General features: G+C 45.0%; 1 protein-coding gene across 4 annotated transcripts in view; it reads left to right on the top strand.

Annotated features, from left to right (window-relative positions):
* The window catches only part of LOC137846612 (leucine-rich repeat and fibronectin type III domain-containing protein 1-like protein), a 41,891-nt gene that overhangs the window by 24,913 nt on the left and 2,744 nt on the right, over positions 1 to 14,234 (top strand). For all 4 annotated transcript variants that reach the window (XM_068664607.1, XM_068664606.1, XM_068664608.1 and 1 more), the window contains one exon: positions 4,007 to 5,401. In XM_068664607.1, coding sequence (XP_068520708.1) covers positions 4,007 to 5,401 — 1,395 coding nt within the window. The remainder of the gene's footprint in view (positions 1 to 4,006; positions 5,402 to 14,234) is intronic.

Raw genomic sequence — 14,234 nt, 5'->3', positions numbered from 1 at the left:
TTTTGCCTTCTCTTGACCTCCTGCTTTCTTCCACTCTTTCATTAAGGCTGCTCTAAGAGGAACGGGGTGGTGGATGTGTTGCAGTCCTTAATGGGTCTTCCAATAAAGAATGAAAGCTCCTAATTGCTGATATTGGCTGTGCTTAAGTGTAGCCTCCACGAAAGACATACAGCAAGACTAAGAATAGCTCGTTTATGAGCGCGGAAGCTCTGAAGCAGCATTACCTGTTCTGTCCTTAAATAAAACATCAATATATAATTCACTCGCTGCTTTTCATCTTCAGCAGACCTTGGACCATTCATTAAAACCCACAGGAGCTGCTTCGGTTTCCTAATTGACGCTGGTCTCCTGGCTACCTCAACCAAGGATTGAATGGTTTCAGGTCAGGATTTTTGGTAGAGAAACCAGCTTAATACAGGGAAAGAGAGAGTGATGGAGCGCAGGTACGCACACAGTAAATCCATAAAGTGCTTAACCTTTTGGTGGCAATCGTCACTTAGATCCTGCTCCTCCTTCCACAGGAGGTGGTACACGGTAGGCTTTAGGAAATGGAACAGGAAGCAGCTTTTTTTTTGAAAAATAAAAATAACAAATAATTAAAAAGAAAAAAAAAAAGATTTTCAGAGCTGTTGATGGGCTTGACAGATGATTGAGGCATTAGGTGAAGCAAATGTGACTTTTTCTTGTGTGACCAATGCACTTCCCCCAGGCAGCAGGCGATCGCCATGCAAATGTGGGCATTGGGAAAATGCAAATGAGTTCATTTGCATAGTTGGCCTGTCTGAACGCTAAAGAATGTGAGAAAAAAGAATAAACATTCTGCATTTTGATGTCATTTAGTATTAAATAGTTGGGGGTTCTTATTTTGCCGTGATCTAGATTTATAAAACAAGAAGTTGTATTAACATCAATTACAGTAATTTGGCTTCAGACTAAATATTCCAAATGAAGCGTTTGCAGCAAATCTGCTCCATGCCCAAGTGTATCAAGAGATGCACTCCCAGTGTGTTGGTCTTGGGGAAAAAAAATGGGAAATTAGCAATATGCTTTTTAAACATTTACTGGAAGCGCTTCTCGCCCGGTGCCAGGTGGAGCGAGCAACAGTAAATTAAGCACATTATTTATTGTTGGGAAATTAAAGAGACTTTTCCAATGTGGTGGTTAATGCTGGATCAGAGAAGAGTAATAATGATGCTTCCCTCGAGAAAAAAATAAAGCTTTTTTCTGATGCTATGTCTAAAGATGCAGATGGTGAGCACCTGGTTGGTGCGATGAGCAGGTTGGCATGGCGGTGGGATGGCAAAAAAATAATATTTGGGAGATGAAGGGGCTCAGCCTACTACCCTTGGCCAGGATATCTGCTGCAGGAATGCCTTGCACAATGGGTTTGGGGTTTTGTTTGCTGGAAAAGCAATATTTTACGGATAAAACATCTCGGGACGTGTTTCTATGTGAAGAGGGCATGAAATAGATATTAGCCACCGCCTATACATTGCTATTTCTGCGCTGCAAGGAGCCAAGGTCTGCTGCATTTAGGATAGCGTGCTGGGTTTTTTTCATCGTGGGGCAGCTCGGCAGCACTGCTAGAAACAGAATCGCTTTGGGCTTTTTTGGACCAAGCCCACAAGCTGACTTCGAGTTCCTATTTAAACCAGGGCCTTTCATTTTTTATTTTTTGGAGGACGGGAATTATTCCTTGAGGCTGGTAAAATAGCATTTATTATCCGCCCTGAAGCATGTGCGTGTGTTTTGCAGTGTGTAAGCAATCTCCATACCACAGTACCAATTTAAAGCTGTTAAAATGTGTTACATTTACAGCCAAGGCAATCCAAACTCTTTCCGACGGAGCAAAGTTAATAGCCCAATAGCTGCAAATTGTGGGAATTAAATATCCCTTTCTTTTAACATCGCTTAGACTTGAAGCGATAGCCAATGTTGTTTTTTTGTTTTTTTTTTTTTAATAATGTTTTCCTGCTACTGATCTCCTGTCGCGTATCTCGAACCAAAAAATCTCAGCAAAAAAATCTGAGATGTGGATGTACTGCCATTCATCTGCCAGCAAAATCTTTATTATTTCGGAATTACATGACTAAAACAATTTTTTTTTGCATGTATTTTAAACTGCAACCATGCAGAAGCAAACCAGGGCAATGAGTTGAAAAGCAACAGTTCAGGAAAAAAGTTCTTTTTGCTTATGCCCTAGATCTGTGCACAGTCCTATAAACACAAAGTTTATTTCTTTTACCTCCTTCTGTTAAGATGCTGTGGATTAAACCATCTTGAAAAATACTATTGTGTTACCAGGCAATCAGGTATATTCCCAGTGCAGTTTTTAGGTGCTAGTACCAAAGCTGCTTTTAACTAGAACCCAGGGCAATAGCAGTAATTCACTTCTTTGCAGCTTTTCTTTTACAAGTCGCAATTTCCTTGTGACTGTCATATAGTTTGTAAGGGTAATTGCACTATGCTTATTGTTGGCTCTAAAAATCATTAATTTCAGTGCCACGGTTTCACATTAGCAACGTTTAATTATTTTTTAACAGAATAATGGTTGAAGTGAGATGGTTTTGAACTGGATTCTTACAGCCCAGATGGCAGTTAATCCATTAAAGTTGCATTAATATTTGTTAATGACAAAACAAGGGAATTACAATATTGCACAGCAGTCCATTTTTTTGGATAATTACGCATCTGTTAATCATTGGTACCTCGCAGGAGGAGTGAAAAGCTGGAGCCGTTAGAGGCAAGAAGGGTTCGGGGCGCAGGATGGAGTGACAGTAGGAAAACTGTTGAGATAAATGATTAGGAAGCAAGACATGAAGAAAATGCTTATTAGAAAAAAAAAAAAAAAAAGTGATAATACTTTATTAGTGATCGGTTGGTTTTAATATTATTTTTTTCTCTGTGGAAAATCTGATTTCTAGACCAACTGTGCTACCGTAATTCTGTACTTTAAAGATCTGCTTCCCTGTAAAGGAGCTCTAGATCCTGGTAACCCTGAATAAATAAAATATATATACATGAAAATATAATATATATATACACACATAGCATGGGACTCTGCTGACACCTCAAATTGTGCCCTTGTGACTCAGCAGGTTATTGTTGTCCCAGCTTTGTGCTGAACTGAGGATTAAGTCTTGTGTTGCATGGCTCGCTCTCAGAGGCAATAGCTTGTTATTTTACAGCATTCTGCATTTACCCACCATACAAGAGGGTTTGCACGTGGAATTAACTTTAATTGGTGGTCTCCAGTGTGCCAGGGCTTGTACGTGAAGTCGAACTACGTGTGCTGTTTGCAGAAAGACGACAAGGTTCTTCTAGAGTAGGGTTGTACCAGGACACTTGGGCGAAACACGGAGTTTGAGTCCTTTACATTGCAGATGGGGAGCCTTCGTGGTCGCTTGAGTCACCACACTTAATGCTTAGCAATTTGCCAGCCAGCTGGAGGTGAAGTCGAAACGAAAATCAACCCTTGGTATAGCAGCCAAGCACTTCAGGTACAATGGGAAATAACTTGGCACGCACAAGATTGCACGGAGATCATTTCATTGACCAAAACCATGTGTAATTATGAAATTTAGTTTCTAAAGCTGCACAGAAAAAAAAAAATAAAAATCACAAAACATATACCTGCTTCTCTGATTAAACACAAGCTTGCTTTTCAGCAATGCCTTTGAAGGTGTTTCTCCTTCTTTATTTGCTGGAAAAGTTTTAGTTCTCTGCCACCGCCTGGGAAAAAGCCCTGGCCTTGAAATGTGCGCTCTCCAAGGAGCTCCCTGCTTGGTATAGCCAGGGGAAAGCCAAAGAAAGCTGCTAGAAATCCATAATGGCAAAAAAAAAAATAAAAAAAAATGAGGCGAGCATTACCACAGAGTAATGAAGCGCTGCACAGTTCGAAATGAGGTTCTGACCCACGCAAAGAATAACGACAACGGCAGTGTAAACCCATTTCTAACGCTCAATTAAAATATATTTACATGGATTTCTTCTTTCCCCCCTTTAGGTCTGCTATTTTTCTTACGATGGAAAGGCTGGTTGTCTACCTACTGGTTATTAGCACAGCCGTGAAGGCCATGATGTGCCCCAAAAGATGCATGTGTCAAAACCTGTCTCCGTCCTTCACCATCCTCTGCACGAAGACGGGGCTCCTCTTCGTGCCCCCCAGCATCGACAGGAGAACGGCAGAGCTGAGGCTGATGGACAACTTCATCACGACGCTCAGGAGAAAGGATTTTGCGAACATGACCAATCTCATTCACTTGACGCTGTCGAGGAATACAATAAGTCAAATCATGCCTTACGCATTTTTTGATCTCAAAGGCCTTCACGCTTTACACTTGGATAGTAACAGACTGACCTATATCAACGAAGACCATTTCAAAGGTCTGATCAACCTTCGGCATTTAATACTCAGTAACAATCAGCTAAGCTATATCTCTCCCGGCTCGTTGGATGACTTTATTGAAACCATCGAAGACCTGGACCTGTCCTACAACAACCTTGTTAACGTTCCCTGGGAAACAATCGCCAAACTTTCCAACGTCAACACGGTCAGCTTGGATCATAACCTCATCGAGTTCGTGCCGGAGGGAATCTTCTCCAATCTTCACAAGCTTGCCCGTCTGGACATGACCTCCAACAAGCTGAAGAAGATCCCTCCCGATCCGTTGTTCTCCAGGATCCCCGTGTACGCCAAGTCCAAAGGATCTCCGCTGTCATCTTTGGTGCTGAGTTTTGGGGGCAACCCTTTGCACTGCAACTGCGAGCTGGTGTGGCTGAGGCGCCTCACCAGAGAAGACGACCTGGAAACCTGCGCCTCCCCGCCGGAGCTGATGGGCAAATACTTCTGGTCCATCAAAGAGGAGGAATTTGTCTGCGAGCCCCCGATGATAACGCACCGAACCCCCAAGCTAACCGTAACGGAGGGCCAAAGCGTCTCTTTGAAGTGTAAAGCCGTGGGCGATCCGGACCCCTACGTTCGCTGGATCGCACCCGACGGGAAGCTGGTCTCTAACACCTCGAGGACGATTTCTTACGAGAATGGGACCCTGGATATTTTGGTGACGTCTCTGACGGAGAAGGGCACGTTCACCTGCATCGCATCAAATGCCGCGGGAGAGTCGACGGCTCCGGTGGAGCTCCTCGTTACCCCGTACCCCAACCTCGCTAACAGCACCAACTGTGATAAAGACGCGGAGCCAGGCCCCTCGGATATTCTGATATCTGCCAAGTCGAGCTTTCCGAACGAAACGAAGGCTCAGCAAGAGAAGGTGGTGGTGGTCGCCGAGCTGACCTCGTCCTCTGCTCTCATCCAGTGGCCTTCTCAGCACCACCTCCCCGGGATCCGCATGTACCAGATCCAGTACAACAGCTCCTCTGATGACATCCTCGTCTACAGGTAACCCCGCACCTCCTCCCTGGTGGAGGTGGAAGCAAGAAAGAGGTGATGAGAGCGTGGGTTGAATTATTCCCTGCGATGGCAGCTAATTGCAGGCGGTGGCTGTGAACGAGGGGACAACTTTGCTCGTTAAATTCCCATCGTTGAGGAGTTGTGCTGTAAAAACTCATAATGCACCCGCTTCTCTGCTGCCTCTCGAGGATCTCTAAGCCCTTTACAGCCGTAATTAATCTTCAGAGTCCAGTTTAATGGACGGAGTGAGGCTGATGAGCATTATCTCAGTTAATACAGCCAGGGAAATTAAGATGGAAAGTTTAGTTACCTTTCGTGCTGATTAAGTGTAATTGCTTTACCTAAATATATAGGAAAGAGAGGAAAATCGAGATGCCCAAATCTGTGAGATGTCCAGAGATGCCCCAAGGCCACATTTTGCCTGTATGGCAAATATGCATGGCCATACTATGTCTCTTGTATATTATGCCAAACCTTCAGTCCCTAAAAGTCATCACGCAATTCCTCTATTCCACTTCCACGGTGTCACAGGGACAAAGCTCACGGAGGGAATTGGACGTTGCCCGGGAAGCTTTAGGTGATAAATTTTGCGTGGGTTTCACTTTTAAAGGCGCTGATTCATCGGCTGGAGTTTATTTGGTAAAATTTACTCGGGAATAACTATTTGCTGCTCAGCTTCAGTGGATGTTGTGCAGATTTTTATAGTTGCTCCCTGGGCAGGGCGGTTGAGTTTCTGATTACATGCCTTGCTGCTTATAGGCTTTTGTTTGTGATTAGCTTGGGGGGGGGAAAGAGGGGTAGAGTGACATTAAAGCAGGAGCCAGCATTTGATACGGAGTTAATATTCCAGAGTTGTGCATTTCATCAACTTCTCTAAACCAAGCCATGATGATTTACCTAATGTAATGCTGCTGGTTGCGCTAAGGTATGGGGAGGAATAAGCAAAAGGGGAATTGCATCTAACAGCTGAAAGGCTGGGTTCAAATATACTGCTTTAGTAAGCAGTCCCCTAAGGAAGGGAATGTAGGGTAGTTGTCCCCCTGGGATTCATATTTCAAATGCCTACCTTTGCAGGCAAATTCTTGTTAAAAAAGATAAAAAAATAAGAAAAAAAAAAAGAACTGCATATGAAAAATGTTGAAGTCCTTGAAAGAGACTTTTCACTTTGCAGTCGCTTGGGATTTTTAAAAGCCTCATCTTAAAATGCCCATCCTCAGAGTCCCCGTGGGGAAGGATGCCATCCTGGCGTTGCCATGGCTACAGGCTGGAAAGGATGCGGAAAGACTGGGCGAGGATAAGCAAGGACCTCTGAGGAAGTGGTGGGAGGGTGGTTGTTGGTATCTGATGGAGGGCGAGGAGCTGGCTGGGAGCTGAAGCCTCATTTAATTGTCATCTGCAAGCACATTTGTGACACTGCTGCTGGAGGGATCTGCAAAGTTGTGAAACGCAGGGAAACACGGAGCAGAGATGTCTCAATAGCAGTGGCCGGGGCTTCTCAGGGGCGTTGATTCAATTTTTGGAGTAAATCTCAAAGTAAATTCAAGCACGGCGAGCAGCAGCTGGGGCTGGGCGGGCAGTGGGGTGCAGTGGGTGCAGGATAAGGGTTGTTTGGTGACATTCGTGCATCCTTTCCCATAAGACTGGTCGGATGACTTGGCAGCCTTGGTGCAATCGCAGTGATTTGCTCTCGGCGAGTTTTAGCCTTCCCAAAGCCTCCGACTCATGCGACAGCTCGTTAATTAGTCAGTCTGCAAAGAGCTGAATCGAATGCTCTTGCTGCTGAATGCTCTTGTGCCGAAAGAACCATGTGGAAGAAATGGGGAAGAGTGCTTCGTCTGCATGTCCCTTTCTCAGCCTAAATTCCCGTTAAGTGAGAGGCCCAGGTTGATGACCAACGGATAAAACACTTGATGCTTTAAGTCACAGAGCAGCGATTTCAAGTAATGTAATACACCCTAGTGTAATGGGCCTCTCCGAGATGAAAATTTGCGTGTTCTTCTTCAGTTCCCACAGCGAGCAATCATCAGCTAGAGGTCCTTAAAGGAAGTTTTCGTGCTAAAGTGATGGGAGTGGTAATTGGGCGGCAATTCTGCATGTGCAGTTATCTGCACTGCTCCTTCTTCGAGCCAGGCTGTAAATGTCAGAGCGATTTAAGCTGAGCGCAGGAGCAATTAAGCAATTAAGCACTGCACACCGTGTGACTGGGGAGCCAGGAGCCCTCTGCTTGCTCGCTGCCCCTCTCGTGTGGTTAAGCCCAGCCCGTGGCACCGGTGTATAAAATCTGCTCCGCGGCATCAACCTGGTGGTGGCTGGGGATGCAAAGGATGCGGAGATTCCCAGCAGAGGTGTGGAGATGTGCAGGATCCACAGCAAATTCAGCCCTGCCAGAGGAGCTGGACGGCAAGCTGCCTTCCACCTCCAGCACAGGTGGAGCTCTGGCGCCGTGAAATTTATTTCTGGCAGGCAACGCCTGGGAAAAGCATTAAACGGTGCAGGATGCAGCAAGAGAGCCGTCCCTTCCGTCAAGTTGAGTGGTACCACGGGTGAGCAGTTTCTATGGTAACTCTGCTTTATCTTGCGAATTTTAGCTGCTCCTTTGACTCCCTTATTTTTCCTCACCTTCCCGTTGCCTTCACCCTCTGGGTAGGTATTTCGGGGTAAGTGCACGCCCGTCTGTGTCTGCGTTAGGATGCTGTGAGAGTAAAGGTGATGTTTTTCCTAATTTTCCTTCTGGACTGCCACCAATATTTCCGGCCAACTGGATGAGAATAACATACGGACCCTATGTGCATGTAAATGCACCATAATTCCCCTTGCTGCTCCCACCCTGCAGCCCCACAGCATTTTGCCCAGTGCTGAATACGGAAAGGGGACCCCAAAAAATTAGGAGTTGTGCATCTGGCTCTGCTCGTCTTGGGTGAGTCACTTAAATTGTGTGTCACTTAAATTAAATCTGGAGTGACCACGGCACTGACCTGCCTCCTGGGAAGGAGGTGAGGTTTGGTTAGCCAAACCAAGGGTAGGTGCTAGTTAGGGAGCAAGAAAATTGCAGCCGAGTGAAGCATCGGGCACGGTGAGTAGCAATGATCCCGAATCAGTAAATTAAGGCGCAGGTAGCAATTTGTGGCAAGCATCAATATTGAAAGCAAGAGCTTTGTTTGTTTGCAGGAGAAAGGTCAGGAAGCGGCCCCGTGCTGCCGTTGTACGGAGTGAATCAAGAATCGTAATAGCCACTTTCTTCTCGGGGATATAAATGGGTCTGTATTCTTTAACCAGCTTCCAATCCTGATGCTGATTACAGTCCCCGTGTGGCTTGGACTTTCACAATGCTGTAATTTTAGTTTAACTGTCACTGCTCAAGTGGCCTGCCCAGGTTTCCAATGTTAGCCTCGGGGAAGAGATAGCAGCAGAACTGCCTTCCGATACCAAAACAGTCATTGTGCCAAACCTTACACAAGCTTTGTGAGGTGATAATTAATCCGTGAGTGAAACCACCCTATTTTTATTTTGGCTGCTTTTCGTGAGGTGTGTTTGTGTGGACATACAGAAATTCCATTTCTTCTGCCTGTTAAATGAGCCCGTATACATATTTATGAAAATAACTCCTTTTAGGTTGCAGGAGGAGGCTCATGGGAACACAAAAAGGAGCGCAGGGGAGCGGTGACACGAACCCAATCCCCTGCAGGGGCTCCCGTTTTGTCTGCCGGTGTTTCCTCAAATGGCCAGCAAACTCAAACCCGTGACGCTGCCGTTCTGAGATGAACTTCAATTTGTACCGCCGCTGATCGAAGCAGCAGATTACTAATGCTTCATAACAACCTGATTGATGCCCGAGTCAATTAGGAGCTGGCTCTCATAACATCAAAGGCAATAGTCTCCGAAGCATTGAATTTATTCTTTTATAGCTGGTGATCATCTAACTTTAATTAGCCACAACTACAGGCTATAAATTAGAAGATCAGTATTTAGCAGTGATGCTTCTCTATAGATAATTGAGAGACTGTATATTGCATAAACCAGACGATAATATGTCCTTGTTTTCGCTGTTGAGAGGAAAAAAAATTAGAAATTGAGAGGCAGATCACTTTTAATAGGGAGTACAAAGTACTGTTGTTTAAAGGGCAGAGCTGTCACTCTCGGGGAAAAGGTGATATATTGCCAGATCGATATAGCAATGATTACATCTGTTGCGTGAAAAGCAGTTGGAATCAGCCACGCTACGTCTGCTCAAAAAAATAAATAAATCCTTAAATTAGTTCAGTGCGGTGCGATGGAGAAGCAGCAAGGACGATGCCAGATTTCGAAGACCTTGCACGTGCCCTGCATGGTTGGAGAGATGCGTGTGGGTTGGAGGAGATGCGTTGAGGACGATGCGGTGATTTTGGTGTGCGTGGGGATTTTCGGGGCTGTCCGTCCTATTTATGTGCCAGCGGCTCATCAGGGCTCGAAGAAATCCTGGTCGAATGGTCACGGTTGGGTTTCTTCACCTAGATAACCTCAAGAAAAGAGGAGGGAGCAAAAGAAGTTGGGAAATGCGGGAGCCACGGGTGTCTGGAAATCGGAGGGATCGCGTGACGGTCGCTCTTTGGGTTGCGTTTTGGTAGCTTTTTTTTTTCCTTATCTTGCGACGTAGCTGTTGTCATGGCAGTTCCCAGGCTTCTTTAGGGAATTTCTCCTTGGAAACCTCCGCAGGTTTCCCTTGATTGGAAAAAAGCCTTCTGGGCTCGTAGCTGGTGTGCGCTGAGTTAATGAGGATTTCCCTTCCGCAGCTGGATTCCTCGCAGCACGGGGGACGTTTCTCCATTGTCCTCCCCACGTCCCTTTGGTCTTCGTTAAAGAGGATGCCCAGGCACTGACCGCTGCTGGAGCTTCACCGTGGCTTATAAATTAAGCAGCCCTCGCAGATTCAAATATTGGCCAGCAGTTGTTGCACGATGGAGCAGAACATCCAAGCGTGAAAAAATCAATGTCTTTTTTTTTTTTTTTCCCAAACATTTCAAGTTTTTGAAGGGGGAAAACCTTCCCGTGTCGCCCCAGCTGTTTCCGAAGTATGGTTTTTTAATAGCCCAAGTGAGAATCGATGGTTGCTTCTATCGAAAATTTTGGCATGATTCGTGTGCAAGCTTCATAACTCCATCTTTCGGTGCGTGGTCATTTCGTCTCCAGCCTGTAGCATCAACCACGTGAATATAAGTCTGCTGAAAGATGCAGCCAGCAGCCCGGGTTCAGGAAGAGACGAGGATTTTATGCTGAGAACAGTCTTGTTGTTGTTTTTACCTCCACAGATGCCATAGATCACATTCAGATCTCCGTGGATGTTTCTGCGAGATAAACAGACTCTACGCTGATTGCTTTTTAATCCCTTTAATCAGTTGAGTAAACTGGGTGCTCGGGAGCTTGTTGACAGAATTGGTTCAAAAAGACAGAATTGGTTCAAAACGACAGAACTGGTTCAAAAAGACAGAATTGGTTCAAAAAGTTTCCAAAAGGTGGGGTCCCTCCAACACCTCAACCTCCCCATCCCTTCCTTCCCCCCCTGCACCTTCCCCTCCAACTGGAACCATTGAAAGGGCAGGAAAGAAGTTCAGTTTTGCAAACCGTATTACATTTTCTTATATTACCGTTAATTAGAGTCTAAACAAACCAAAAAAAAAAAAAAGCTCCATCTCTGTTTCAAGCTGCTCGGTTTATTTTGGGTTTGGGGTTTGCTTTTTTGTTGTTGTTGTTGACAGTGTTGCTAGGAAATATTTCCCATCCCACAAAACGGTGTTTTGTCAAATTTTTTTGTGAGCAGATTTCACAGTTGAGCTTTCACCAAAGGGCTTTACTTGTTCCTGGCTGACTGCAGATGGCAGGGGAAACTCTGGCGTGGATTATGGGATGGAGGCTGTTGCTCTTAAACCACTTACAGGAAAACGATTTGGCGGATTTGCACCTAAAATTGTGGCTTCAGCAGTGTCTACAGGTAACAGGAGGCTGAAATGTGAATTAAGATTTTTTGATAAAAGTAATTATTGGTAGTTATGGTGGAATACAAATGCGAACATTTCTTGAGGAATTAAAAGACAAAAAAAAAAAAAAGCCCCAAAAAGAATAACCAAGGAAAAGTTTTTTGCATCCCCCTTGGGAATTTCGTGGCAGATAAAACTCTTTCATTTTTTGCATCACTATTGTGAAATGTCTTTCATTCAAAGTCATTATTTCAGCAGATTTTGATTGCTGAGAGCTCTGAGTTGGAGACGGAGCCACGGTTCATGGAGAGGCTGATGAGTTTTTATCCTGCTGACACCCACGGTGTCCCCAAATCCAGTCTCTTGGGTTGTCACAGGTCCTCCAGCACACTCGATAGGCCTGGACCTACATAGTCCACTCCACTCGAGCTGTTATTAGGTCAAATTAAGTGTTCCTGGGAATGTTTGTTCTGCTTTGTAAACCCTGGGCCATGGGTTTTAGTGGAATGAGAAAGCTCTCAGGTGACACGTTTGCTCCCCAAACCTACCTGTGTGCTTTCTGGTGGTTCCTCCTCATCCCTGCCTGGCCCTAAAGGTCTGCCAGGTTCGTTATAACCATTACAGGCAAGCCTGTGCTAATTGTCAAGCTGATTCGAGCTTTTCTAGCCTTACTACATAAGGTAAATCAGCTGCAGGGAGGGCAGAAGTAAATGCTCTGCAGGCAAAAGCACGAGCACACGCAGAGATTCAGCCCTGACTGCCTGCATACGCAGTTCTGAGCTGTCCTTCCGAATTTGTAGAGATTTCCTTGAAACTTCCTAAATATGCCAAAATAGCTGCCTTTCCCTGGAGACATGCCTGGCCAGAACTGCTTAGCCACTGATGAATCCTTATCTGCTGCCTTATCAGGACTTCACGCTTCTCCTTCTCCATGTGGTTGAAAATAGCCTCGCGTTACCAGAAAAAAAACGATAAAATTCAAATACATATTTGGCCTTATTCAACGTTTGTGCTGAGGATTTAGAACCTCCTCTTTTTGGGATGATGATGACTGTAGAAGTATTTCAGCGCATGCTGTACATAGCTTCCCATGGTAATTAGCCAAATTTCAATACCAAGCCCTTCACTGAATAATCCCGACAATAACGTATTGCAGAAAGTTGTTTGAAAGAAGAAAAATGAGCATCAAAGGCTGCTGAATAAGCCAGATAATGCGGACATTAGGAAAACGGTACTTTGCATAATTTTTGGCAATTACACCTCCCTCTCACAGATGGGCAGGCTCCTAAACACTACAAGATGCTTTCTGCGGGGTGTTTGCTATCGATTGCTTCTCGTTGCTCAGCTGGTCTTCTAGGCAGTGCCTCCTGCAGCCGTTCTCTCTGACATCCCTTAATTTTTTTTTGGCGTGTTGTGCCCCGAGGTCGGGTGACGGTTTTGTTGATGTCAAGCAATTTTAGACGTTGTGCCGCGATCGGATGCAGTCGCCAGCGGTATTTTTCTAGGGGGCACGGCTGATTTTTAGCGGTGAAGGCAGACGAACAAAAATCTCCGCCTCGTCAGTGTGACAAGCAAAGATCTTCTCTTATGCTTAATTTTCGTGCAGTTTGGTATTTGAACTGACTCCGTGCTCATGCTGGGATGCCCAAACCCCAGCAAGCTTTAAGGATGAGGCAGGGCTGCTGGCCAGGAGAGGCCATGAAGTTAGTTCCCCAGCCCATCTCTTGGGGTGGTTGGTCACTATAAAACAGGGCTAAGCGGAAGCCTGAAATGTTAATTAGCTATTTATCTGATAATTGGCCATTGGTGTGTGTTTTGGGATGGTGAAGGTCAGGCCATGAATAATTCCGAGGTTTGTTCTGCTGGTCTGCAGCAGTTGCTAACCTTGTACATTTTCCCATGCATTAATGCTGGATTTTTTTTTTTCTCGTTTATCTTATTTATCTCAAATTTATTTCTCATTATGCACACACTAGGACTTATTAATGCCGTTTGGGTGTTTCAGTTTGACAAATGGGTCTTTGCGCAGCTTCCTCTCCAACCCTGCCTTTCCTGCAAAATAATAATAAAAAAAATAATCTCATTAGCCCTAAAGCCCAGCCCGTGGCCACATTCTTTGCAGGTCATGAAGCTGCTGTTAGAAATGAAGAGTTGAGGTTTGGGAAATTCAGATTGGAGATAAGGGGGAAAATATCTACTAGGAGGGTAGTTCAGTGCTGGAATGGTGCCTGGAGAGCTCGTGGAAGGTTTTCAAGGGTTGGCAAGGTAGATGTGTGGTTGACCTGAACTTCTGTTGGGGGTAGGCTCTGAGTGGGATGCTGGGCTGGAGATCTCGGGGGATTTCTATGAATGATGGTACATGGGCATTTTTTTTTCATATTTACAGAAAATTGGTGGTTCTACACGAAGTAGGCATGCAAGAGATCATTCCTTTGAAGGTGTAGCTCTTCTTTCTTTCCAGTCTAAATACACATAGTCCAATGGATGGCTACGTGGAAAAAAAATGTATGACAAGCAGAAATTTGGGTGTTTTTTTTCCCTCTTTTAATCGGAAACAGAGCTTACGATTCTTCTGTTTTTTCTTCTTATTTTAAAAGGCTTGGTGGCCAGGAGAAGGCCACGTTCCCACTCACTTTGAACAAATGTAGTTTGTTTAAGCTGACTCCTCTGCAACAGCCCCGCTTCGCTCCAGCGAGATATCTGAGCCAAATATACAGAGAGCTGATCTGCTGTGAGATATATTGGGATTCATATGGTCATTACCGTGGTCTGTGGGAATGTGTTAACATAGCACACAGCTGGGATCCTGGGATCCTTTTCATCTGTTGGTTTAGTGCCCATTCATGCTTCTTTGTGGTAAATGAATAATT

Source organism: Anas acuta, chromosome 34 (assembly GCF_963932015.1).
Source record: "Anas acuta chromosome 34, bAnaAcu1.1, whole genome shotgun sequence".
In the NCBI taxonomy this organism is placed as follows: domain Eukaryota; kingdom Metazoa; phylum Chordata; class Aves; order Anseriformes; family Anatidae; genus Anas; species Anas acuta.
The sequence above is the reverse complement of the archived record's forward strand: the minus strand, read 5'-3'. Positions and strand labels throughout refer to the sequence as shown.